The sequence below is a fragment of the Vidua chalybeata genome, chromosome 12 (genome assembly GCF_026979565.1).
Source record: "Vidua chalybeata isolate OUT-0048 chromosome 12, bVidCha1 merged haplotype, whole genome shotgun sequence".
Lineage (NCBI taxonomy): Eukaryota > Metazoa > Chordata > Aves > Passeriformes > Viduidae > Vidua > Vidua chalybeata.
The window spans coordinates 9,139,683-9,166,784 of record NC_071541.1 but is presented as its reverse complement, the minus strand read 5'-3'; the positions used below and the strand labels follow the sequence as shown (position 1 = coordinate 9,166,784).

Genomic DNA, 27,102 nt, shown 5'->3' with positions numbered 1-27,102 from the left:
TGAGAAAGAAAAGCTTCAGGAGACAGAGCCCATCTGTGTTCAAATATTTCTGCTAAGCCAAGAAACACACACATTTTGTATCATGTTGCAAAACAGAACTCAACAGTGAACCAAAAATACCAGCCTGTCTTGAAGACTTTACTTGCACAGCCTCTCATTCAACTATGGAAAGTAAATCTTAAAGTTCTGCATCCTGTACACCAAAACCACTGGGCAGAGCTGCACTTGCATCCTGCACATACTGTCACTCTGGGTTAGAGAAGAAGCTGCCAGTCTCTTTTGTGAGTTGCACCCTCCCCACCATGGGCACACTGCCCCATGCAAACCTCAGTCTGAATAAAACACAAACAATTGGATCCAAAAGTGAACTAAGTAATGCAAAAGAAAGTCTGCCCTTAGTTCTTTCCAGGAGGGAACAACCCAGGTAACATCAGATGTCAGTGGCTTATGACACTTCAAGTTAGAAGCTGCTGAAATAAGAAGAAGGCAGAGTAAAGAGAGCAATAGTAAAAATAGCAAAACGTGACAATTTTCTGATTTCAGAGCAAGGCTGCGAGTGTTCTGCTGCAAAGGAAAAAAGATGGAGATTAAGTTGCTACAATAAGAATCCCTTCTGTGTTATTTATGATGAGACTGAAAACTGTAATTCCCAAGTCCATCAGCCGTCTCGAGTGCTAAGTCACCATGGTATCTTGGCACTTGGCTGCTTCCCTGGTCACAGAGTTCCATCAAAGCACATCCAGTGCTGCCGAGAATCCCAAAGCAAAGGAAATGAGAGGACAGTCATCTTTAATCACCTTCCCAATAAGGTTCTGATATTACAATAGCCTCTAGTGGTACACTTAACTCAGAGGGCTGAATACACCTATCTCACTCCAAGGCAACAGAAATTAATTCTGCCATGAAAAGGTAAGTGCAAGAACAGGCTGTCATTTTGTAGGGCCACACAATGGGCCAAAGACACTCAGGCTGCCAATTGCACAGGAGTGGACTGAGAAGTTCAACACCTGCTGTTACGCATAATTCACAACTCCTGCACTTTCATCTGAGTTGAAGCTCATTATTTCCATCACTAAGCAGAAGGACTTAAGCTGATCTGAGTAAATGGCTATGTTTGACAATATTTTCAGCTGATTACAAATACAATTATATGGAAAGCTCTCCTCTGAGATGGATTCCACTGTTAATATTCTGGAGACTTCTCTATCCAATAGACATGTCAGGGGCAAAAGCCAAACCAGCACTGCAGAACTCAGCTGAGATCACAGCCAGTGGGGGAAAAAAAAACTATCACACAGAAATATGTAATTAATATCCTGTTCAGTTATTACTAGGGAGAAAATATTTCAGCCTGTGTTCAGAATTTGTCTTAATATCACAAAAAAAAAGAGAAGGGATCATCATCACTGACAAACATTGCAGAGAAAACAGCTTCCATACCAAACTTACCATGCTTGCATTTGGAACATTGCTGAAAAAGAAGAGACAAGAGGCATTTGGTTAGCAGAAAGTGTGGGGAAAAAAATTCCACTTAGAACAAGGGAGGCTTGACGTGTTCAGGGAATTACTCACCATGTGATTGCAGCCTCCGTTCTTTTCAATACAGATATTGCACTTGGGACACTGAGGAAACAGACACAATTGTCAGATCCAACTCTAGCAGCCTTCTGAAGAATGACAGCACTTGTGTGATTATTCCTCTCTGCCTTTTTTTCTTAAAAATATGCATTCATGTATGAGAAATATTCTTATACAAGAATATTAGCATTTATACCCTGCTTCCCACCAGTTCCTGACAGCTCCACTTAAAAGACAGCAGAAAGGCAAAATCAGGAAGTTGCACTGCATCACTGGACTGTTTGCTCAAGAAAACAAATTTACTGTTGTTATTCCATGTAAAACTGAAGGTCTTGCTGAGTTACCACTCTGCAGTTCCTCAGGCACAGGGACACAATTAGTTCATTTTGACAGTGTATCAGAGCTACTTTGGCTACAGATAATTGTCACTATTACTCTACCTTCAGCAGCCACTAACAAATGACATCTCAGCTACCTGCAGAGAATCTGCCTAACCACAGGAGAGCTGCACACACCCCCACTCCACAGATACCCTGGAGTGTCCAGATATATTTTTTGGGCTGCATAGGTAAAAAGGAGGAAGTGAGTTTTGCTACTTTGTATAAATTTTCATGTCAGGCAAAATGTATCCCAGGACAGTGCTCAATAAAATAGAATCTTATTCCTACAAACAAGCATAGCAGAAACAACAATACCATCACCATGCTGATACCTTCTCCAGACAAGGAATGGAACTTGAAATCTCTGGTCCATCTAAGTACCCCCTTTCCAAACATAACTGAAGCTTGCAGCTAATCACCACTGTCACAATTGCCACCGGCCATGGTAGCACAAATGTAGCCAAAAACTGTTTTGAAGGCCACAAAATGCCCAAAAGACATTAAAAGCTCCAAACTCAGACAGCTAATTTAGAGGATAAAGATAATATATTTATACAACAATTCTACAGTAGGTAGGCTAGCGTGCACAATATGTAATACTATTTCTTTGTCTTGGGTCTAAACCTACTAGAAGTACTCCAATGTCTAATTTACAGACTTCAACTACCCCATTTTGCAGTCTTTGCCAAATCAAGACATTTTCCCTCGCCCTCCAGTTCACAGTACTGCACAAAGCTTTTCAGGCTTAAACACTACTGGTGTCTTATTTGGTACTGACTTTGCACTTATGACAGCCTCTCCTTCCATTTTAAATACATCTCCACTGATCATTTCAAAGTACCCCCAATTCTTTTGCCTGTGGGAGGACAGCACACTTGGCAGCCAAAGACATTCACACGAGGTCTGGAATAAGGACCACCAGGTCCTTACTGCAGGAGGGCAGCTGAGCCTCCCACACAAAGCATTCCCAAGGCATTCAGCTGAGTTATATCACTGCCATAGGGATGTAATTAGCTCACATATGACAGTAGCTTCTGACAGAAGCTTCTTGACAGTCCCTAGGGAGCTGTGAGGATTTGTAGTCTGCAAAAAAGAAGAACACAATGCTATGTGTATATAGAATTACATCCTGGTTTCCAGGCAGGGCTAGAGGACAAGAAATAACATGCAGGTGCCTGTCCTTACATCTTTAGTGTGAGCACTGATGTAGTTGGCTGTTTCAGAGTCATCTGCACACTTGGTGAGCCATTTCCGAATGGTAGCGCAGTCTGTGGGTGCGTGGTACATCTGCCGACACTTAAAGCTTAAAAGGGGGGAGAAAAAAAGAAAAATACATATCAATTTCTACGGAAATGACTCAAGGATTGAGGTTTTCCTGACCAAAATCTGGGGGCCCAGTAAGGGATGGAAATGCTCTTGTGTATTAGTAGAGTGTGAAGACCAAAAACTGAACTCCAATTCCCCCTTCTTCTTGTGTAAAAGCCAGAGTGAGGTTGGAAGTGAACCCAGGCCTGACAAATCACGTGTCTGAGGGCTGACGTGTCCCTTCCTAGAGCCCACCTAGGTCTCCTCTAACATGACTGCAGAGTTCTGGGTTGGACCAGTCACTTAGAAGTAGCCTGACTCCAGTGGCAGATATCAGGCACTTGTATTAGCATGACTTGACAACCCCAGGTGAGTAAGGGCCATTTGCATGGAGATACCAGAAAGCCGGGTCTCTAAACTGGGAGTAAAATGTTTTTAATAAACTTAAAAACTCAATACCTGCAGATAACAAGAAGTTATGATCCATGATTACTACCAGAATCTATATCAATCACTGTGTCTGCAGGAAAATTTTTAACCTAGCCAAAATGTGAGAATGCTAGATTTGTAACCCCTTGGTTACTCAAGCTGTGTTCCCTGGTTGTCAGAACACCCAAGTTCCCAGGAGTTTAGGAAGCAAGGGGACATCTGACCACCTGCAGAAGTCAGATCACAAGTGTCCAATTACTCAGGCTAACTCAAGTTACAAACAACTCTAGCAAAGCATTTCAGATACTTCTACACACCAGAACTGTTGGCAAGCAAAAAGATTGGCTCTGAGGACAGCACACACTTTCCCTGTGATCTGTAACCTTGTCTGTTTCTTACCAGAAGACCTCATTGCAACGATTGCACTGCACTCGTCGGGCTTTTGGCTCTTGTACCTGTATGACCATAGGGCAATCTGCACCAGGACACAGCTGCAGCTGGTAATGGCTCTGTGGACACAACAAAGGAGTAAGATCAGCAGTGGTGCAGGAGACTATTATCTGTTCAACTGTTACCATTCCTATCCTCAAAAACACACAAAGCAGTTATTTTATATTAAAAATGAGTGGAAAGCGTCACCAGGTCTTCCCTGTCAGAGCAGATCCTGCATTTCCTAGTATGGAAGAGGCTTGTTAGTTACTTACAGCTTCTCTAGGGAATTCAAATGGATGGTTACAAACTAAGCACAACAAACAAAACCCCACAAAGACAGTAAACAAACTATTTCACTCCATTTGAGCTCTTTCCCCATCTTCTCCTTATCTCCCAGAAGCTATTCAGCTGCTTTCCCGTGGTGGCCATTTCTTCCAAAAGGGTCTCTTATTGAGAAGAGGTGGCACCATGCTTTCATATTGCTTTGCTGCTTTTTTAGTGTTCCCTGTCTGTTCCCAGTTATCAGAATACTCCTGCATATTTAACCTTAACAATTGCTGCTTTAATTTCAAGAAAGCTCACATAAAATGTAATTGAGCAAGCCAATTCAGCTGGACTACTCTAAGTTGAGGGACCTATTTTTCTGAACCTAAAAATATTTATGTAAGAACAAGAAGGACTAAATTAATCAGATTGAAGTTTTGAAATTCTCAGCTGCAACACTCTGAGAATTCTGAAGCACCAGCCAAGGAGTTAGTGGATGACCTTACAGCAGAATTTACTTCGGCAACCTGCTAGAGCATTCTGTCAGTGAGGCTGTCCTACAGAAGCGGCCACATCATGCCTATTGAGGACAATTGTGCTGCAGTTACTGCAGTTCTAATCAAAAATGCAAGACACTTCAAATAAAATTTCTGCAAGTCATTGGTGATTTGACCCAGGGTATTTTAAAACTGAAAAAATCTACTACCTCCACATAGTCCCTGAAGAGGTAGCGCCTGTATTTGTCTTTCAGCTCTTCACTAGGCAGCAATGGAAACACAAAGTCTTCTGGTGTCCGGAGTAGACAGTCCTGAGCCATGCAGGACACCCCTGAGAAGAGAAAGCAACATCTTAGAACAGTGCAGCTTATACTAAGGGGTGAATGCACAGAGAGTACTCAACACAGTTTCCTTGGTGCCATCTGTTGTTGTGGCAAGAGGGATACAACTGTGAAACAAATCAGGGCTGCTGAAAAGCTGAAGCCCAACTGTCTTCACCAAAAGATGACAGGGCACATGTGCATCCAGGACCAGTGAGTGCTTCAACCAGTATTCACAAGGTCAGATACTTAAATTAGAAAATTACATGTTACTGCCATGCCAACATGAAAGACAGGCTTGGAAAAGCCCAAAGCAACTCTGGCAACTACTGGCTTCTCCCCAACACAAAGGGAACAGATGTTTGCATCCACAAGCACTCCAGGGGCATTGCAACAGTACATCATCACAGATGCAAATTCTATTCAACAGATTTGCAGTTTCTAACTTGTTACAGTCATGCTCTTGACTCATCAGAATGGCCAGTGGGGCAAATACAGACCCAGCACCGCATCCATCCTGAACTCACCGACTCCAACACCATCCTTGACGAGCACTGTACAGTGCTGCTCCCAGCAGCTGCGACAGAACTGGTGCTGACAAGCCAGGGAGAGCAAGTTCTCCTTCCGGACAAACTGCATGCACACTGCGCAGTGGTGGGAGGAATGTACCATTGCCTGGGGGAGAGACAAATCAGCTGTGCAGTGAAAGCATCCCAGACCTCCCAGAGCATTTTCAGCTCATCCACAGACACCTGCATCACCCTCACTGGGACAATGGTCTCCACGGAGGTCCAGGCCAGAACAGGTTCACAAGAAGCTGGTGTGCTAAGGTGCTGCACTGCCCCAAACAGTCAGTCCTTCTCAAGAACCTCTAATCTCACAGAGCACAAACTGACAGTCGCTGAAGGGTTTCTGCCTCTCCTCTAGTGCTGCCCAGAACTCCCCTTTACTTTTCTGGTTCTTACTCTCGCCTTATTTGAAATATGTCATTGTGTTAGTCCTTCCCTGGATTTAGTGATACTCTTTGTTAGCTGAGCCAGACTAGCTCCACAGGCTCTGGAGAGCAGCTGTCACTGCAAACAGACTTAGCAATGCCCTTTTACCAGACAGGGTAATGGAAGACACAACTGTAGAGTGTTTATACAGAGAAGAAAGGGAATTCACAAACTATCACCTCCCATCTCTTATCTTCCACCTATGCTACATTTGGCAAAACAGGCATCGTCCCTTCAGCTAAAAAGGATTAAGAGGTTTTGTTTCAAATCATGCAGAACTACTATTGCTTCACCAAACCACTGAAAGTAGTCTGGCTTCCCCCTATGTAGTGCAGAGCTGATCCTGAGACAACAGATCCAGCCTTCAACACATCTCTACTCACCCCTGGGACCTGCAGAACTAGGTCTAGCCCAGCATCATCAAAACCATGACTCTACAAAGCTGTCAGCTGCAGTTTATGTTCCAGTTTTTCCTTTCACAGAGAAATAATATAATCACTTTGCATCCACTTTGCTACTCGTGGAGAAGCTGGTGTAAGCCTGCCATCAGTTTCCAGGCTGACCTCTGCATGCCGGAGACGTGGAGCAGCAGCACCATGATACGCAACCTCATGACTGACAGAGCTTGATTCATGGCATGGCCACATGAAAGAGAAAGTAATACAAATTTGTTCTAAGTGGCCTCACTTACAGACCAGAACAAAATTCACTGAGTCTGTAATTGCACTGATTGCCTGGATCAGCTGTTCAGCCTGAAGAGCACATGTGCTACCTCAAACCCTCGCAACTGCCTCTCTGAGCTCACCACTACAGCGGGGTCAGTCCCACCACAGACACTCACTATGAGCATCTGTCCCCAGCATCATTCTGCATTACAAGCTGAAGCACAGAGCACCTTGCTCTAGCACACACAGACTGTAATGAATTGCCTAGTAAATAAAGTTTAAGTTAACCTTTTAACCATATTATCTTTCTTCCTAAAATAAAATCGCAGTTTGTAGGAGACTGGAGAAATTATTAATAGCTCAAAACAACTAAAGTGTGTGTTTGGGTGGGAGCAGGACAAGTTCTGTGAAGCTGGGGTGGTCATTGTTCCATATCCCACCCACTGGAACCTGGAGCCTCTGGTCCAGGCCCAAAGTGGATCAAGCCACTGGAACACTGAAAGCCCCACCTGTGGGGAGGGACCAGAACAGATAAAAGGCCATAACAACAGTGTGCAGCCTTGATGATCCCACTGCCTTGGACCTTACAGCTAAGATTGACTGGATCCAAGGTGGACACTATTCTCTCTCTCTCTCTTTTCTTTCTTTCTTTCTTCTCCTAACTTCCTTTTCTTGAAATCTGGATGGATTAGAGTTTGCTAAGTCAGTGCCTTGCCTTACTTTAATTGCATGTTGCTTTAATATTTGCCAAGTCCTTTATGGTTCAAAGTTTGTAAGTAAAAGTTTGCTGTTCAACCTCCTGAGAAGTTTGTTGTCTTCTTCTGCACTCTGCCCAGAGGTAACAAAGTACCTAAGCCCCATTCAAACAGTCATTGAGAGAGCTCAGGATGTGACAATTTGTCAGGTGCAGCGAGCAGGGAGTCTTTAAGGGTGGTGAGGAGCTACTTTCTACTGGGACAACACACAGAGTGGTGGACAAAGAGAATTGTTATTTGGTCAAAGCCAAATTTTCTAGCAGAGAGATTGTGCTAAAAGTGCAATCTCAACTGCTACCTTCAGCTAGACTTGCTAAAGGATTATAAAGCTTGTCCAGGTTTGAATGGACAGAGCTGGGCTGAGGAAAATTGGCATTCTTTGGCTGGTCTTGTGGAAAAAATACAGTATTTAGCAAAAAAGAAGAAAAATAATGGGTAAGGGCAAATCCATAGTCTGCACACTTTTGGGAGCTGCTTTAATAGATGCTCAAAGAGATAAGTACAGAGCTAAGCAATGAGATAAGGTGGTGAAGGGTCTTTGACTGAATTGGCTAAAATACTGCAGGTGACCACGGAGGCAGAACACAGTGCCCAGCAGAAAACACATAATGAGTTAAATGCTGAAAAGAGACTAACAGAAAACGTGCATATTTGATTAAATTAATCCCTTGTAAGAAAAAGAATTACATTTGCAGATTGCCTGCTTGAAGGGGGAGAATTTGGGGAATGAGGTGGGGCTTTCCAGACTCACTAAAGAGGTGGACCTTACTGACAATGATGTCACTTGCCTTTATCCTTGGGAGGAGCTCGATGCAGCAAAGCCAGACCCCCAACCTCTCCCTAAACTCTGCCCACTTATAAAGACTGATGCTGTTTATGAGATGGAGTGTGAGGAGGCAGCACCCACTGCAACAACTAAACAAATGCCTTATTCTGCAACTGAGCTGGCTCAGCTGCAAGAAAAATACAGCAGGCATGCAAAGGAAACCGAAACAGTATGTGTGGAGGATTTCACTGATGGGAGAGACAGCATAAAGCTGTTGGATGATGAAACACAAGGACCCTGGGGTCCCAGAGCGTCCTTCACAATGCATAATGGCAGAGAGCCCTGGTCTCTGACCCAAAGGACAGCCCACTGGGCAGGAGGTTTAGACCCTTGGAGAGGGGAGAACCCATCTCCATTCCCACTCCAGCACTGGGTATTCTGACTGAGAGTGTGCAACAGGCTGCTTGCCTCCAATTGATACACCAGAGGGGCCTTGCAACCTCTCAGTCTTCTCACATGGTGTTTGCTGAGCCAGAGAATAAACGCCCCTGATTAAAGGACTGCCTGACTCATTGAAGCTTTAGGCAACTCAACTCCTTAGAGCTTAGAGCTGCTTGTGGGGGTGAACTGCAGCCAGGACCTGGTCTTACATGGGGGCAGCTGGTAACCTATGGCAGACAGGTAAGATGTGCTGCAAATGAAGAGTCAGACTGCTGTACAAAGGGCAAAGCTCAGGGATCCCATGGGTAGCCACAGATGCCCATGGCAAAGAACACAAAATTAACACCAGATGGAGAGTTCCTTCTTTTTAAAACCAGTTCAAGCGGGACTGGGTTTTCTTTTCTCTCTCCTCTTACATGTATTTAATGAGAAGATGACTGGCCATGAGAAGATGAAGTGGCAACAGGACTGAAGAGTTACACTGTTCTTCACTGCATCGATTATTTGCATGCATTTTGTCTCAGTTTATATTTGTTTTGTCATGTTTATGTTTGTCATGTTTAGTCTCAGTTTTGCAGTATGTATAGAAGTTTGCCTCAAGCATTGTTTTGGGTTGCCACATTGGGTGAAAAAGATTCCTATACCACTTCCTACCTCCTCGGAGCAAAATATAAAGTTATTGTAAATTAAAGTTAGGAAAGTGCTCGGTCCAAACTCAGGACCCTGACTGAAATGATGTGCTGGCGGTCTTCACCTTGCCTGCCAAGGAGGTTGGAATGGCCCATTGCAGGGGAAATACTCAAGTGACAGCTGATACAAGACTTGGATAAATCTTGAAATACACAGACTAATTTGCAGATATGTCAAATTAAAAAGACTTTTTTTCTGGACTTTAGGCAGATGATTTGAGCCCATGAAGCTTACACTTCTGTCAGCTTAGCTTTTTCACTATCTGCTAGTTACAAGATCAGGTTTTTAAGATCTCCTCTCCCTCACAACCCTGAGTGTTTCCCAGATGTAGTATTTTATCACTCATAATCTGACACATGGCAATGTGTTCCTAGGGTTATTCTGCATTGTACCAAGACACCCACCATGAATGAAATCTATAAACATGCAACAGGAAGTTTCTATTTAAAGGAGGGGAAAAAGTATCTGAAGATCTGTGCAGCCCTGGCTACGAAAAACAAGTTGTTGGTTCAAATATCAGCACTGACTGACTCAGCAGCAACACAACTCACTAGGAAATGTAGCTTAAGCATCTCTGAGCTGAGGAGTGCAAATAGATTAAAAAAAAGATTAAAAATGTAAAAGAAAAGACAAAAAAAATTTAAAATCTGTTCCAGACACAGACAAGCTCTGCTCACTCTGTGCAGCCAGAACTTCCTTTCAGTGTGTTTTTACAGAGAACAGAATCAGAAGAGGCAGCCAAGCCCATGCACTCTGCTCCTTCCATTGTCTGCCATCACTTGTGCCAAAAAATGATCCTAATTTTCTTGAAGAAAGTAATTCTTGAACGCTACCTGCAAGCCAACAGCAAAGCTGCTATTTATATATTAGAGACCTCTTGAATGCATTCTCATTTCAGAAGTAAACCCAGCAATGAATCAGGGTGTCAGACCAGAGTTTGCAAAGGGTTAACACTGGACAGAGGATGCCATTAGTAATGCAATCCCCCATGAGGGGGTCAGAGGTGTCTGCCAAGGGAACAGACGGGATAGTTCGCATACTTACATGTTTGGATGAGGTGGGCTGAACTCGAGCTTCTACTAGCAACTGGGCAGCATTAGACTTGTGCCTGAAAAGGCAATTGAAGAAGGATCAAATCAAGTTCTGAATATATTTTGCATAGTTAAATTGATCCTTCTTGCCTGAATAAACAGTTGTCTCTGTGCAAATAGTAGAGTAGGTTTCAACAAGGAAAGTGGAAATGTCTCCAGTGTGAGGCTCCTTCATATGAGCTCCCCTCAACAAAACTTTATGAGAGTTTTTTCAGAACCAGAAATACTACTTCTCCTGGTAATGGATTAACATTTCCCTTATACATCTTGATGAATACTTTTCTACAACTATCTCCTTCCCCTGAAAAATTATTTTTAAGCTAAGATTTTCCATCAACACTCCTAGAGTAGTCCTAAGCCACTGTTCACAATAACACACACCAGTGAGGCTCCGGACTGTTTTCCTATTCCTCTGTAAAATCAGGCTGTCATGGTTAAGTCTCACTTTAACTCCAGACTATTGTCTAGTTAAATAATGACAGATGATCACCCTTTAGGCATATGAAGCTGTCTATCAGCAGCCATAGAATTAAACACATTTTGCTGTTTGTGATTTCCTTTGCAGATGAATGTTTATATCTCACTGATTTCAGAAAGAGCAGCATCTCTGTTGTGGCTGTAAGTACTCCCTCTCCACCAGCACTTCTTAGTTGTACTAGTGAGCTTTCTTTTGACAATGTCATTTTGTACCAAGAGAGAAGTTTGAGGACTAGATCAACAGGAGAACAATTTGCAAATTCATCAGTTTAGAAGTAAACCCTTCCCCAAATTTCCTCTTGTTTAAGTCTCATCAGTTAACCTGCAGGATCACCCTGAGCTGCTATGCAGGAATCTCACCCTCCCTGAACCCCAGAGAAAAGCTTTCACAGGATACAGGGTAACCAAGGAGGCAACAGCATCCATAGAGAGGATGCATTTTCCATACGTTCTCTGGATGAAATTGCTGGCTACAGGGCCAAAAATGTCTGGACAGAATGAGTCAAGCTGATATGCTCTCTATTTTCAGACAATATTCAGTTCTGAGCCAGTATTCTGTGGTGGGGCTGCCAGCCAGCAGTGCCTCCCAATGCACTTCCCACATATGATGTTTGGGCCGAGTCCGAACCCTCTTTTTGAAATCAGTTGGAGGGCTTTGTTACAGTGACACCGACCAAACGAGGGAGCTGCAGTGCTCAGTTCTCTCACTTTATTTTCTTCTGCTCTCCAAATGCTGGCCAGCTTAGGAAAAAAAAAATCACTTAACATCAAAAGGAACAAAAACTTCAGTGTGAATGTACTACTAAAGACTACATCACTATAGGGTCAGTGCTCCTTTATGATTTATGGCTCCAGTGTTCAAAGCAGAACATATGTTAACTCTATGTCTATTAAATAAATATAGATGCAGCACTCTCAATCTGGTATCTCAAAATTTAATATAAATCTATCTAGAGAGTTCCTAGCATAACAGTAATTCCTAAACTGAAAGACATTTACCACTACTACCCTCTCCCTGTTTAAAACTTTCTTACAGGCAGTGCAGCTTCAACAAATCAGTAGCTTTCCTCTGCTCCCTAAAATGGACTGTGTGTCCTACTTCCAGGTCCAAAGACACTTGCCAAAAATACCTATGGTGCACCCTGAGCATTTCTGCAAAGCCAGGGGGGAAGCACTAAGCACAGACGAGATAAGACTATTTACACTTACCTTTCCAAAATCTCTGAGATTTGCCAGTGGAAACTAACTAATACTAGCTTTGCAACAGCATGTGATACCTAGGTGAAAAATAAAAGAAAAAAAAAGGTCAAACTTTGCACATTTTGAAGCCACACCTCTGGTTAGGAGTATGATTTTCATATAAAAATTGTACAATCTCAGTACAATATCCCAGTGATAATCAATTCACATTAAATTGTTAAACATGATGATCAAAGCCAGTAACATCTGCAATACAAAAGCTGGAATAAGTATGGGTGTACCAAAAACTAACTCGTGTACTTTGTTACAACAACACAGAGAGGAAGGAATCAGGAATGCACTGGATGAGCTTAACTGCTCATGGAAGCCCCACATCCAGTCCTGACTATCACCACCACTCCAGAGGGCCACACTAGAATGCAATCAGGGTCCTCACCAAAAATGCAAAATAGGAACCCCTGGGCAGACAGATACCCCTTACTGAGGTGGAGAAGCAGCAACAGGCTGCAAATGCAGGCAAACTGTAACAGCAAAGGGTATGGAGAAAATACAAAACATTTTGCCAGCCTTGCACTGTAGAGAAGAAAGTTACACGCTGGAGTGGAGAGGAAGATAGAAAACTACTGTGACAGGGCCTGCTTCCATGCAGAGCTGCTTGCATTACGTGGACTCTTGGCAAACACTAGCACAATCCGTGCTAGCCTGAGCACCATCAGAGTACTGCAACATGACATTTAAAGTCATGCTACAAGGGTACAAGTTAACAAGTTCTCCTTCATTTTATGTATTAGTTTATTTCAGAAAGAAACAGACTTCTCTGCTTGCACAAAAGGACTCCTACCCACCAAGATGACAGACATCTGCTGAGCTGATAGACCTTCCCCCTGCTTCTCAACCCCTTCAGGTCCTACAGTTCAAACAAACAGGTGTCCTCCAAACAACAGACTCTTTCCAGGGGAATTCAGAGGGCTGACAATGCCTGTCTTCTCACTGCTATTTGTGCTAGGAAGCTCCTGGGCAAGTTCAGTGTCTGCACATTCTGCATTCTCACCCTCTGACACCAAAGGGCTCTGCCTCCCGCACTCCAAGATGAGCTATCACCAAGACATCTCTCTACTTTGCTCACAGAAAACAACTCCTTCTGTTCTAGCTGCAAGAAAAGTTGCCTTTTTTTTTTTCTGCTAGAGAAGCTGTCAGTCCCAATCATTGGCTGAAATGCCACAGGCCTTCTTGAACTCTGCTACAGGTGAATTATAGGATGTGAGGTAGTAGAGACACCACACCAACAAAAACTTGGAAGGAAAAACAGCAATGAAAACAAGCAAGGAAAAACTCCTACAAAAACAGTCAGGCTCTGCACACCTAGAAGCAGCATATTCATTACTCTCCTAAGTCAACCCTGCTGAAGAGGTGCAGTTTCACAACACAACTGACCTATTGCTGCCACATGATACTGCCTGGATCCTGCACTGGCATTTTTCAGTGCTGGACAGTTGGGTCAGTGAATTAAACCAGGGCAACACCAACACACAAAGCAGATGTGGTGTTTAATTGACTCTAATCCATTTCTACATTCTGATGTGTCCACTTTGCGGGCCACTAAGAAATCCCACTAACATAAGAGCAATTTTCAATATACAAATAACCCTTTGTCTAGGAGAACCAAAGCATTTAGCTCATGCTGTGCAAGATCTGGCATGTCACCTTCCTCGACTTTAGCGGCAATGTGATGTGACCCTCTGAAAACAAAGGCTGCCAGGCAGCACTGCCCTCCCTCCCAGCACAGAAGCCTGTGATTAGATGGAGCGTGGCACACAGGGCTGCTGCTGCCAGCACACGCAGTCTGCATGGAAGAAGTGACACTGCCAGCCTGGGATGGGTTGTTATCTTAAGCCCCCAGCCTGGCAGACCCAGACAGACACCTCTGACTTGTCTGTACAAGGGAAACATCTGCATTTGAGTCTGTAAAACAAACAAGCATCAGGAATGTGGTCTCTACAAGACTGGCTTCCTACAAATGCAAACCACATGCTAATGAATCATTCTTTAGCAGTAATGAAACTATTTCTCAGTAGCAGTAAGGAAGAACTGACAGAAGAAAACAAACTGCTGGACTTAAACGGGAAGCCGATTTGTAACATAGGAAAATGAGTATTTTTCAGTTGGATTTTCAGAGCCTGAGGTACAGCATTTGTTGCAGCATCACAATTCAATGGAGTTACTTGTTCCCTGAGGAGGAGTCAAGTACATTCAAAACTGCAGATGGATGGAAAGAGAAAGACAAATACCAGCAGACATTTCTGAAATCTAACAAACTATCCTAATAGAATCAAATGCTTTTGAGCCAAATTATATGTCAGGCAAAATATGGAATTAATGCTCCAGAAGGATGCCAGACTAAGAGATCTAGAAGAGTAACAAATCTTCTGTGACTATTCCTATTTAACTCCAACTACAAGCACTGACTGGATCACCTGTAGTGCTTATTTTAGTACTTTCATCATAAAAGCACACAAGAATACAAAGCACACAAGAATATAAAAAATAAAAATTTTCAATTCATAAAGCCTGATCCGTGACATTAGACCACTTTCATAAAAGCCCTGAAGCAGAAAAATCTTTGATACTACCTGATCGGAGCGCATGTGATCTTGCAAAACACAAGTCCCAGAATCAGCCAGTTGCAGCTACAAATGCAGTCTCCTTGGCACAGAAGTACCAGTTCTTACAGATTAAAGATAGGTAACATTCAAACTGTAAGAAAGAGGGATATGGGAGAGGAGCAAACAACTGATGATGCTGGGGCTGTGCCTGCTGAGTGAAGTCTCACCACATGCTATGTCCTGCTCACCGACAGCAAGGCTGGGAATTCAGAAGAATTTACAAATGTAAATACCATCAGGGGCCAACACTACTGAGGAGATTCCAGAAAACAAGCATGAGAAGAAAAACAAATGTTTAACAAAAGCCTGGTTCTACTGATTAGCAGCACTCCCCAGCCTCTCTTCAATGACTGTATACTCACAATGACTGAATGATTGTACCAAGTCAGCCAGTTCTTCCACAATAACACCCCGGAACAGTTGAAATATTTCTTTGTAAGCAGGAGCAAAAACATGCTGAACACAGAAAAATACCATTGCAATCAGAAGTTTGGTCCATGGGTACATATTCATTATCTTACAGTACTGAAGAAGCAATGTACAGAAGCTGATACTGCTGGCACACTGTCCAATGAAGCATTTCCTTGACAGTCAGAAGTTTCACCCAATGAAGTATCTCAAACTTACAAAACACTTCAGAAAGAGCACTGATTCAGTCCCCTATCAATCACTGGGTGCTACAAGATCTCAGGAACAGTAATGCTTTGTCTCAGACACAAAATACATTAAAAAAAATTATGCCTCTGATAAATTGTCTGATTTGTTTAAACTTTTCTATTCTCATTTCAGAATCCTAAGAACCAAAAAAGGCAGTAACTCAGCCCACTTGGTGTCCTGCTGGCAGCAGCTTCTTTCAATGAAATACTTCTACAGACCCCAGTGCAAAGGGGAATGCTTATTCTATATGTTGCACTATTTCAGCATTTGCCTGCAACCCATCAATTATGCCAGTGCTTCTATATAGCCTGACTTCTCCTGAACTCCTCTATCTGGGATTAAATTTATTAAAGTTTAGAAGCTGAAGGCAATATTCATGCTATTTTTTTTTCTTTTCCTCAGTCTCATTTCTCCACCACCAGTTTAAACTTTAATATCAAAGATAAGCCCAGTCCAAATCTGAACCTGGAAAATTTCTGACTAAAGACCAGACTTCTTTCTCCATGATGTGGCAGCAAAGCTAAACAGACAGAATCTCACCCAGTCTGCCACTTCCAGCTTTATTTTAAAACAGGAAATTTATCACCTCCAAAGCCTCTTCTGAACTTCCACCAGTTTAACTCTGACTTATGTAGGGCTGCTGTTTGCCAGGAATGGGCACCAAATGTTGATCAGTGCACTCGAAAAGGGGTGCAGCACCTATGCACAGAGCAAGGCTACCAAGAGGAAGCTGCTCTGCATAAGGAAAAGACTCTACAGAAGCTGTAAAAAAAGTCTGAAGATTTTACATAATACTGAACAAAATCAGATTATGAAAGTGGAAAAAATCATAATGCCACTGCATCAAACACAAATGCATCCATTTTCTGGAAGAGTGCACAATATATTTTTTTTTCATTATTATTTCCATCTCCATTTATCTTCTAGGTTCTTTAATCTCCAAGATAAGCAAAATCTCACACTTCTGAAGTGTGAAAGAGAGTCTTGCACTCTTTAGGATGAGACAATACCAAAAGAGTTTGCAAAGAATCTCTGCAGGTCCCTTGCTGTGTTCAGAGGGTTCTAAAACAATTGTCTCAACTTGCTTCTTTAGATAAGTCAAGGTGTTTGGAGAGCTGATATTTCATCTCTTTACAGCAGAAAATCTTTTCAACCATGCCACCTTGACAATTGCTAATTCAGACAGAAATGTTTCCTAAAAGCTAAAAAAACCACCATCTTTTGCAGAGCTTATACTCTACAGAAATTGCTCAAGCACATTTATATCACATGCACATCTCATGAGTTCATTTCACTTTTTTCAAAGGGAAGGCCTATTTTTTGGAGGTGCATTTCAATCCTCATTTTTGCAGAGATATGGTATCAGGAATTTAAAACAATGATCACCACATGATTCTTAAAGAGATTCAATTCAGAATGAGCTGGAGATGATAGGGTCTGGTTGGAGCTGACATCCCACGGCTTTGCACCAAGCTGACAATTCCTGTTAGATCAGGATTGCACTGAAATGTCTGCCCAAGAAGAACACAAATCTGGCATAAAGAAATGTAGCTTCCGTTTCTTTTATTTTCCCTAATCAAAGGTCTTTATACAAATAGATTTAAACAAATAGGATTAATCTTGAGAAGCATTTGCTTTAATCCACAAATAGTTTTTGTTAGTTCTACAATGAAAGGATGAACTTCAAAAGATACTAGTTTGTGTGTTGCATTCAAACCTCTAAAAACACACTAAAATTCTTTACAACAGGAAAGGCACACAGAGCAAAAGCCTCTGAAATTGTTTCTATTGGTGAGAAACTATGGCAAGACAGAGACTGAGCTGAGCTGGCAGTAGAGTAACACCTTAGAAAGAAACCATAATTTGTATTGAGTAATTTCACTGAAGAAAAAAATCCCTTCAGACAAGCTTTGCTTCAGTTTGCTGAGGTAAGGAAAGTAAGCCACAAATGGAAAAAAATTCATTTTATACTTGTTTTTCTTGTGGAAAGTAGATCTGACTCCCTCCATGCCCCATTGGAAAAATTATGTGACTGCCCTGTTTTTACTGGAGGGTTTCTCAGAAAACTGCAGAAGTATAAAGAATTAAGAAAGGGCAACCCAAACCTTTTTTTTGGACCATACTTTGTCCTTTGATCTACCTCTTGTAAGCAGACTTCCAATATGTAATCCTAGTAGAAAACTCATGAGATTGCAGGGGCTTGAGATATGATTCACATCACCTGCCATAAACACCCCAAGTGTTCAAAGTCTTGTAGCAAAATCTTTCATATCTATTACGGGTTTCTGAGCATAAGAAGATTGCTTTCAAAATTGAACTCAAATGAATTTCATCTAACAGGAAAACCAGACAGTCTTTATACTGCATTTCTTTTTTCTTGTGTTCAGGCAATTTTTTTTTTTTTAAAGTGAGAAAAAGCCCTCCACTTTAGGTTTCATGCAAAGGACAGATTACGAATTGTCTGACATTTCAGGCCCTCTCCTGATTACAGACTACAGGCTGCAGCAGGTAAGAAATGCCATTTAAGAGACTGTAGCTGCACTCTCAATACCATGGAAAGTTTTTGCCAAACAGCACTTCACAAGCTCTGCTTCATCACAGGGTTTTAATCTGTACCCTGTCATTCACCTTCTGGCATGCAGAGACCTGGTGCCAGTCTGCAAGATTAGAAGCATATTTAGGAGGCAGAATGCAGTTTGGGAATGACAAACACTGCTGGTGTTACACCATGGTTGTGAAGCTGTCAGTGCATAACCTAGTTGGCCACATACTGAAGAAAGGGGATCTGGGGTTAAATTCTAGCTCTTTCCCCACATTTACACATGGCTTTAATCCATCTGCTCTCCTACACAAGGACAGTGACAATTTGAGCTGCAGCTGCCAACAAACAGGATCAGTAGGACTCAGTTAGGAAATCTCAACATACGTATTTCTCAAGCTGTTAGGCTATTCTTCCTGGGGAAATTCAGAAATAAATATTAAAAGAACAGAAACATTTAAGCAAGCTGGTATGCCAGAAGGCATTATTACGAAACAGCTATGAGATCCCTTCTTTGAAAGATTTAGAGCAAAAGAAATGCAGCAAGAAAGCTGTAAGACAGCACATGGATAGAAGATTGACATGAGACTCCCCAGCTGTCCTCCCTGCAGTTATTCCTCCCAAAGCAACACAGTGTGAGAACACCAGTGCCCTGCACTGTGCTCCCTGAGTGCTGCCAACACCCAGCAACACACCCCACTGCACAGCCCCTGCCGAGGTGCTCTCCCAGCAAAACACAGCAAGAGAGGACAATTCCTTCTGGTTGACAGAGAGGATGATTCAGAAGGTGCACAGGGAAGAAGCGAAGGTCTGGTAATAACCTGAACCCATGTAATTGTGACCAGTGGCTCAGGACACTGGGCAGCCAACCCCAAACTGGGAGCACTGGTGTGTGCACACAGCCTCAGTGGAGCAGGGCTTAGGTAACTTTGCAGTGAGTAATCCCTGCTCAGGCCCAAATAATAGTCTTTCACTCAACAACCCCAGCTCTAAGGGCATTTTATTTTTGTTATACAAAGATGAAGAGGAGGAACATCTGCTTTGCACAACAATGTTTCACAGGGCACAACACAGCTTGTTTCTGCTGCACCATCCTTAATAGGCACAGCAGCACAAATTTGGAAAAGTGTTCAGCTGCTTCATGCTACTCCAGTGATCATAATGTCCAGCTGTAAGCTTGCAACAGGAAACAGTTACTGAAAGATTGTTTTGGCATTTTTATTGACTTGTCTTGCCTCTACCTCCCACCAAGATCACACTCATCAAAAGCTATGAACGGATTATTTTGCTCACTGCAGAGTCATACTGGCTGTAAAATACATTTAAGGTGTGAATCACAAAGAAATGTGTGGGCTATAATCACCCTCCACATTTGTGGCTCATTTTTTCAGTCAAGTTAGGAATTTCAGCAGTCCTAGGCAATAGGTAACAAAATTGTTTTCTCTCCTCAAATGACTCCAGGAAAGTGTCACAAGGTTGTAAGGTCTAGGCTCTCCAGCCAGTTCTCTTATTTTGCTGACCAGAAGTTTACAAAAACTTAATACATTTTTTTAAAAACAAAAATATTTTTATGAGCCAAAACAAAACACACTGAAGAAAGTTACACTGAAGTTAGACACACTTATGTCCTCTTGATACTACTGAAGTACAGGCATTGTGAATCTGTAGGCAAAACCACAACTTTTGCATTGCAGAACTTCCAGGATCTTTCTGTTCAGGAACAAAAAAATAGGTAAAGGACAAAGGTATGTCTCAAATACGAGTGCTCCTACAGGTTACAGCTTCAGACTGGAAGCCCCACACAATGTTTAAATGTATTGCTGTTAAAATACAGAACACAGTATAGATGTAAACCTGCACATCCTGACTGATCTGGGGGTTTAGGGGTACTTGGAAATAGTGCGTTATCTTTGCCTAACAGCACCACAGGGGTTCTGTGAAAAAGTCAAATTTGCCTATCAGGTTCTGCCATTTATAAAAAATTATATTTAAATATTTACTGCTTACTAATGTTGGTGCTTATGGACTTTGAGAAACACTGCTCCTATGTACGTGCATTTTAATACTTCAGGGGCCTTTAATCCCTCTCCTGCATCTGAGGTACCCAGGCACAGTGAGGCTTTAACAGTGCCTTTTTACATTACATTTTCCATGAAGTCATTATGGCATTGAAAGGATGGCACTGCAGGTTGGTTCAGATAAGCAGCACCCCACAGCACATTCTGGGCCATGGTTTGAACAGCAATGAAGCAGGGCACACACACACACCCCACAGTCTCTTTACAGACACTTTGTGGTTGTAGGGAACAGGCTCCTTCAGGAAGGGCTGCTCACACAGGCTGCCAGTCCCCATGCACATGACCCCAGGTCTGCTGGAGATGGTATTTCCAAAGGAGCACTGCCAGCTCTCACCAAGCAGCTCTACAAACTAACTGCTCTGTGTCAGCACAATTTGAGTGTGTGGAGCTGCCTCAGAGGGTTGTGTTTTCATGAGTAAAAACAAATCTGGCTCCATGAAAAGATGCAACATCAGTATGGTGAGCCAGAATATACGAAAAACTGGTTTATCTCTGAAAGAGCAGTAGAGATAACAGATTAACGGAATCGTGTCATGGTATCAAATACTTTTTGCATCTACCAAGATTTACTCTTCAAGGGACAAAGCTAAAAACACCCACATCACAAGCTGTAATTTCAGGAAGCACAGGAAGTAAGCTTTTTGCTCTCTGATAAATATTAGCAGATCACTCAAATTAGCGAAGTGAAAAGTGTAAGTTCTTCAGTCTTACAATTCCTTTGGTTTTAGTGGAAAGACATCAGTTCCAATTGCCTGTAGGACCACATGACTATCTTCCCTTGCTAGCTTGCATATACAGAAAGATCACAGCTTCCTCATGACTGACAATCAGCTAACACCTAAAGTCAAGGTAATTATTTTTTCATAAATTGTAATTGCAATTCTTTTATCTAGTGGTTTATTAAAAAGAAAATGTAACATTAGAAAAATCCACTTCATCACTGAAACAGAGAAACCATTGCTAGTTATTTGAAACATTACAGATACTCCAGACATGTATGGTGACCCTCAGCAGAGCCAGGAAGAATAATTAACAAACAAAAACACTATGACATCATCATACTCTTAACTGCTTGCCAGTGACAGGCTCAGCTTTGTTTGTCCAACTGCTGAGTATCACACTGTTTGCATGTACTGATAAGCCACTCCAGGACCACAATCACTCAATGACAACTGACAGAGTTATCTCAAAAGCAAAGTTACTACTACACCATTTTAATTAATTATTTTTGAAAGATATTGTATCTTATATTTGTTTCTTAAAAAGAACTGTTGTGAATTAATTTGCTGGTCTGCAGGCAATACAGGCCACTCTGCTTTTTAGAGCATTGTCCTTCATGAGTGTTGACTGTGGTCAAGTGACCTTTTGAGGAATTAAAAGTGACCTGCTTCAATTCACAGGCCTTTTGGTCAGAGAAGTACAGTTTGGGTATTAATTTGAGATTTTCTTCCTGTATGTTTCAACAGAGATAGCCTGATCTAATTTCAGTCAGGATATTAGCAGAACCTTCCTCAGATCTTCATATTAACAGCACTAACCAAGGAGCAAAGATTTCCTCTTATTTTCCTGGAAAACCCATGAAGTAAGAGTTCTTACTAAAACCAAAATTAAGGAGAAACTTTCAGAGCAACACTTATTAAATCTCTCTAGCTTCTGTATGGTTCTGGAATAACCACTAATGTAGCTGCAGGCCTGTCACACAGCACAGCTGGCTTAGTCTACTGCTGCCTTGTTTGCACTAATGTTTCTATTCAGATTTCCCCACCTGACAAAAAAGCAAGTCAAAATATTTTGAGGCAAAAGTCTCCTACAACAGTAAGAGCTACAAGGACATATATTTAACTACATGCAGGGTCTTATGCTTTTATCAACTTCAGATTTTAACTGAGTGTTGTTTCTAATTTGGGTAAACAAAACACAAGCATTTTGTTTAAGAGTGTTTCTCTTCAATGTTGCATGAAAACTTTTAAACATGTGCAGGGTGTTCACACATGTTTGACTGACGTTAACCAGCCAGTGCAAGGTTTGCTCAGTTCAGTGCCTTCAGCAAGAATGAGAACAAGGTCAGCTACAACTTGTGGGGAATGCAAACAGCCAAGAAGGTTTCCAAAGACCACTCTTTACCACAACACTTTAAAATAAAATAGGAATTTAACAATCAGTCTGAAATAGCTGAGCATGACAGATATTTGAAGTTTGAAAAACAAATGTTGAGGTTAATGAGCAGAGCAAATGAAATACTATCTATTTAAACTGTTACTAGCCACTAACAGCACAGATAGCAAATATGAATATGTAAAGCTCTGAAATTCTGTTTCTGGTCTTTAAAGTGTGTAGACAATATGTCACAAAGAAAAAAGCCACTCAATACACATGTATGTGTCCTGGAGTTTAACCTTCAGAAAGTGAATCACCTAATGAGAATAGACAGTGGTAGAACATTCCAACCCAGCTTTAAGCCCATTCATTGCCTTTATTTTTTATTTGCTTTAGGGAATTGTGTTAATCTATTAATCTGTGATAGTAAATCACTCAGATACCAAGTCATCCATTGGCTTCAACATTATACCTCCTGCAGATAATTTTTAATTTACCTTCAGCCTTCCCTGTTGGGGCAACCACTCTGCCTTAAATACAGGCTAATGCTGAAAAAGCACCGTGTAATCAGTATTTATCATAAAGGAGTAAAGGAGATGAAATCAAAATTAACTAGATGCTCCAGAAGAACAATCAACACTATCCAATGGAAACCTGAGACATTGTGAGTTTTAAAAAGAAAAAGCAGTTTTTACAGCTCAAGCAAATTAATAGAAAAGAAGTTAATACTTTAAAAAGGCTACCCCTGTTTACTCATATCCATTAAATTAATTGAAAATAGTTATGATAAATAATTCAGCATGCTCCTTTTCATTTCTTTCTTCTCTATGCTTGCTAATTCAATACTAATTCTTTATATTCCATTTTGTCTCAAAATTAACAAAAATCACAAGTTTCCTTGGAGGGGAGAGAGGGGAAGGAAGACAAGGTTGTTGAAGAATTGTAAGCAAGTATGCCAGGAAGCAAAAAGCGAATGCTGCAGATACACAGGAGATATCCAATAAAAGTGCAACTCTGGGACTACTATTGCTGGAGAAAAGAGAGTTAGTGTGGCACTTCAAGGGCTAAAGCCTGAGTGTGTGGCTTACAAGATCACATCATTCCAAACTACTATTCAAATTCAATTTCATCTTCTTATGCACAAACCAAAGTGTGTAGCATTTAATTTTAACCGTAAATATGCAGGCATATTTTTGATATATAAAAAAGAAAAATCTAGATTTTCTCTCCTTGGGTACTATTTGGGATGAGATTTGAGTGAGCAAGTTGGTATAGTCTGGGCAACTATAACATATGCTCAATGAGACCTTCAGAACCCCTGAAAATTTTATTTTAACACTGGAAGCCTGATTTTAAGGACTAAAAGTATTGCTTTCTGTAATTTAATTCAAGAGAACAATATGGCAGGGGTCACCTTTTAGGAGGGTGTTCCATTTGAAGGCAAAAAATAAGGCACAGAATAGCTATTCTGAATCTTAATTGCTAAGAACCAAAAGCAACTGGCAGCTGGATCAGAGGTGCTGACCAACTATTCTCATTTGTACGTTTCTGTTGCCTCCAATTTCTGACAATCTCTAGGGAACTGCAGGCATTCAGAGCTCAGAATACACATTTTGAAGTAATTACAGAGACAAGTTTAAGAGCAAGAAAAAGTACAACTTCATTTTCTGAGGTGGTAAATGCTAGGAACAAGCACAACAGATGGCAAAATCACCAAGCTATGGGTGCCTTTTAAAGCCTGTTGTTTATGGTTCATAGTCCTCACTCTTTATGGTTATACTCTTTCTACAGGACATTGATGTGCAAATAAAGATCAAGAAATCCCTCTCATTTTTAAAATTAGATTTGATTCAGACAGAATGAATTGGAATCAAAACCTACCCACAGTTTTTTTACATACTGCAGTCATCACTTGTCCTGCTTTCAGGGGCAGCTCCAGAGAAGAGCAAGCACTAGAAGACCTGGTCTATTACAAAGTAGATGCAGCAGTAATTTCAACCCAGCATCCACATCTAGAGCTTAGAAAACTCTGCTTTCCTCTAGCCTGCCTCCTTTTCTGACTGACACTACAGTAATCAGTTACAAAAAGAGAAAGAAGTCATCACAAAAGTCTTATTGAGCATAATACCATGGAGCTGCCTCTGAGTGTGATTTTTCTGTGATTAATTAAGTCACACTTGCTCCAAAAGGTGGCAAGTTCACTGTACTTGAATTGCTGCCACTGCAACAGCAGGGTTGATAATTGGCATGACAGCTGATCTGTCTTTGAAAGTCCATGATTATTCTCTCAGAAACAACCGAGAAAAGTGTTTTTGTTAGAATTACAGTTTTAGCATGTCTTCCTATCTGTCAGTTATCTTCTCAAACATAGGTCTACCAAACTGCACCATTTATGGTTTGATTTGTTTCTTTTCTATATACCCTCTTTGCACTGTGTTAATACAGAGTTATAACTCAGGCATTTTGGTCATGAAGCTCAGCTCTGTAAAAAAAAAAAGAATCAACATTCAGTAAGGAAGATTTTTGAGGCCCCAGTATGTAACAATTGTAAACCTTTGAGTCAGTTTCAAACAAGGGACCTTCAATAATGCTCCTCCAACCCCCCATAACAGCAATGCTGCCAGAGCTTTCATTAGAACTGTATTCTCAGCGTTTGCCTGTTCAACCACAGACTTGTCTTACACCTGTGTGAATGCAGAAACCTTTCCTCACCTTTAACGTGGCAGCCAAGCTGGCCATGTGTTCATTGAGAGTGCTCTCCGACTCCTTGTAAGTCAAGCAGGTGAACTGATATTCCTCTGGGTCAAAGGCATCTGCTCCCTGCTGCTCCACGTCGTTAGCTACCCCATCATAATAATCCTCAATATCCCCAGGATCCTCATCCTCTTCCTCCTCCTCGCAATTAGGGTCATAATCCTCTTCATTGCTGTCAGAGCCCTGGCTGTTCATGTCCACGGACATCTTAATGCCCTGCCAAACTGCAGACCAGGAAAGCAAGTGCAGCTTCTTTTTTTTCCTCCAAACTTTATCGTTCTTTTGATTTCATCTGAGCTCTGTCTCCTAAGGGAGGAAAAACAATTTTTTCTGTGCCTAAGAAATTGTAAGAGGTGCCACGTCAACAACAAATAGGTGATCAAGCAGCTAGGAACAGACCAACCAAACAGCCCAGTAAAGAGGATTCCGCTGTGCATGTCCCTGGTTTGGATCCATTGTGGCTCTTGCACCTCCAAAGCCAAGGCTGCCCTTACAGGACAGGTCCAAATTCTTGGAGATTGGGTTATTACACTGCATCCTAGTCCCCAGTGCAGGCCCCATGACTTGTGACACTTGGAAACTGGCTGTATAACCTTCACTACAGATCTTCTCAGAGAAAAACCTGAATTTATGACAAAGTTCTTTATCAACAGCCTGAAATGCTGTAGCATCCTATCTATTTAATTAACAGGAGAAACACAAACCCCTTACCTATGGCCATAGTAGCTAGAAAGGCAACCTGTGATATCCTGTACAACCTGTGATATCCTGTACAACCTGTGATATCCTGTACAACCTGTGATATCCTGTACAACCTGTGATATCCTGTACAACCTGTGATATCCTGTACCAATCCATATTGGCTCAGAACCACAGACATTAAGTGGGACCTAAGATCAGCAAACAGATTTCTCACATGCACACAATTTAACAGTCTTCAATATCATCTCAAAAGAAATTGTGAAGCTAGTTCATCCCTCCAAATTGGTTCTACTGGATGTGATGTGGCTTGGACTTTACATCTGAAGTGGGAAATAAAAATTATTATTTATTGCCTCCTCAATATATACTTCTTACCTTCTGAATGCACAAATTTATGCTCAGGTGTTGACAGCTGTTATTGAAGAAGAATCAGAACAGCTAGCTTTTTTAAGATTCTCACTTGTTTTGGAAAATTCACACATCTGATACTTATCTGAACTGCAAATCTTCTGCTTGTGTAACTGAACCATATGAATTTGAGCTCTAAAAGATTCAGCAGTCAAGCATGAATCAACCTTGAACTATGGTCATCTCATATTTAGTCGTAAATTTCCATTTAACCAAATTATTTAGTTTAAAGAGAATATATTAAATACAGAAGAATAAAAAAACAACGCTGTAACCAAATTTTACATATAAAGACATATATTAAAATCAAAGCTCTAGTTTCCACAAGCAGTGTGTATTTGGTTCCTTAAATACATTCCCATTCTGCATTACTATCTTGTCAGCTCTGCCACTCAAATATATTCCCTCAGTATTGCAATTTGTAGCTGCTGGGGAAACCATAATCAAGCTTTGATAATCCTTACTTTAGAGTCCAGGAAATCTCAACCACAAATTTTCATTATTTTTCCTCAATTTTTTTTTTTCCTGTTTCCAGTCACTTGACCAGGCAGCAGAGAATAACCAGGAAGAGATGTGACATACAATTAATTTGAGGAGCTTTAGTGATTTCAGGAGATACAAACCTCCAGAGAGGCTGAAGACTAGTGCCTAATTATATTACCTCCTGAATTCTGGTCTTCATTCCTTTCATTTGCCTCTTGATTCCTTAGCTATCCAAGGCATACTTAGCACACAAACAATTTATAGCACTGCTTTCCACAGGACTTCAGAGGAACAGACACAGCCTCTCCATACTGGAAGGAGACAGATGTGAAATCTGATTTGGCAGACACAAGGCAAACCCTCTACCCTGCTTAGAGTCTGGGCTTAATCTGCATTGACACTGAGCTCTTGCATAAAATAAGTAATGGATCTTTAC

At 41.4% G+C, this 27,102-nt stretch overlaps 1 protein-coding gene across 7 annotated transcripts in view; it reads right to left on the bottom strand.

Annotated features, from left to right (window-relative positions):
- The window catches only part of ARIH2 (ariadne RBR E3 ubiquitin protein ligase 2), a 37,327-nt gene that overhangs the window by 7,585 nt on the left and 2,640 nt on the right, over positions 1–27,102 (bottom strand). For 6 of the 7 annotated variants that reach the window (XM_053954114.1, XM_053954109.1, XM_053954113.1 and 3 more), the window contains exons 2-10: positions 25,032–25,379; positions 12,295–12,362; positions 10,562–10,625; positions 5,733–5,880; positions 5,095–5,216; positions 4,092–4,201; positions 3,144–3,261; positions 1,573–1,623; positions 1,450–1,471 (exon numbers count right to left, since the gene is read on the bottom strand). In XM_053954114.1, the coding sequence (XP_053810089.1) occupies positions 1,450–1,471; positions 1,573–1,623; positions 3,144–3,261; positions 4,092–4,201; positions 5,095–5,216; positions 5,733–5,880; positions 10,562–10,625; positions 12,295–12,362; positions 25,032–25,280 (952 nt within the window). In that variant the 5' untranslated portion in view covers positions 25,281–25,379. The remainder of the gene's footprint in view (positions 1–1,449; positions 1,472–1,572; positions 1,624–3,143; positions 3,262–4,091; positions 4,202–5,094; positions 5,217–5,732; positions 5,881–10,561; positions 10,626–12,294; positions 12,363–25,031; positions 25,380–27,102) is intronic. The other variant, XM_053954115.1, reaches the window with a different exon arrangement.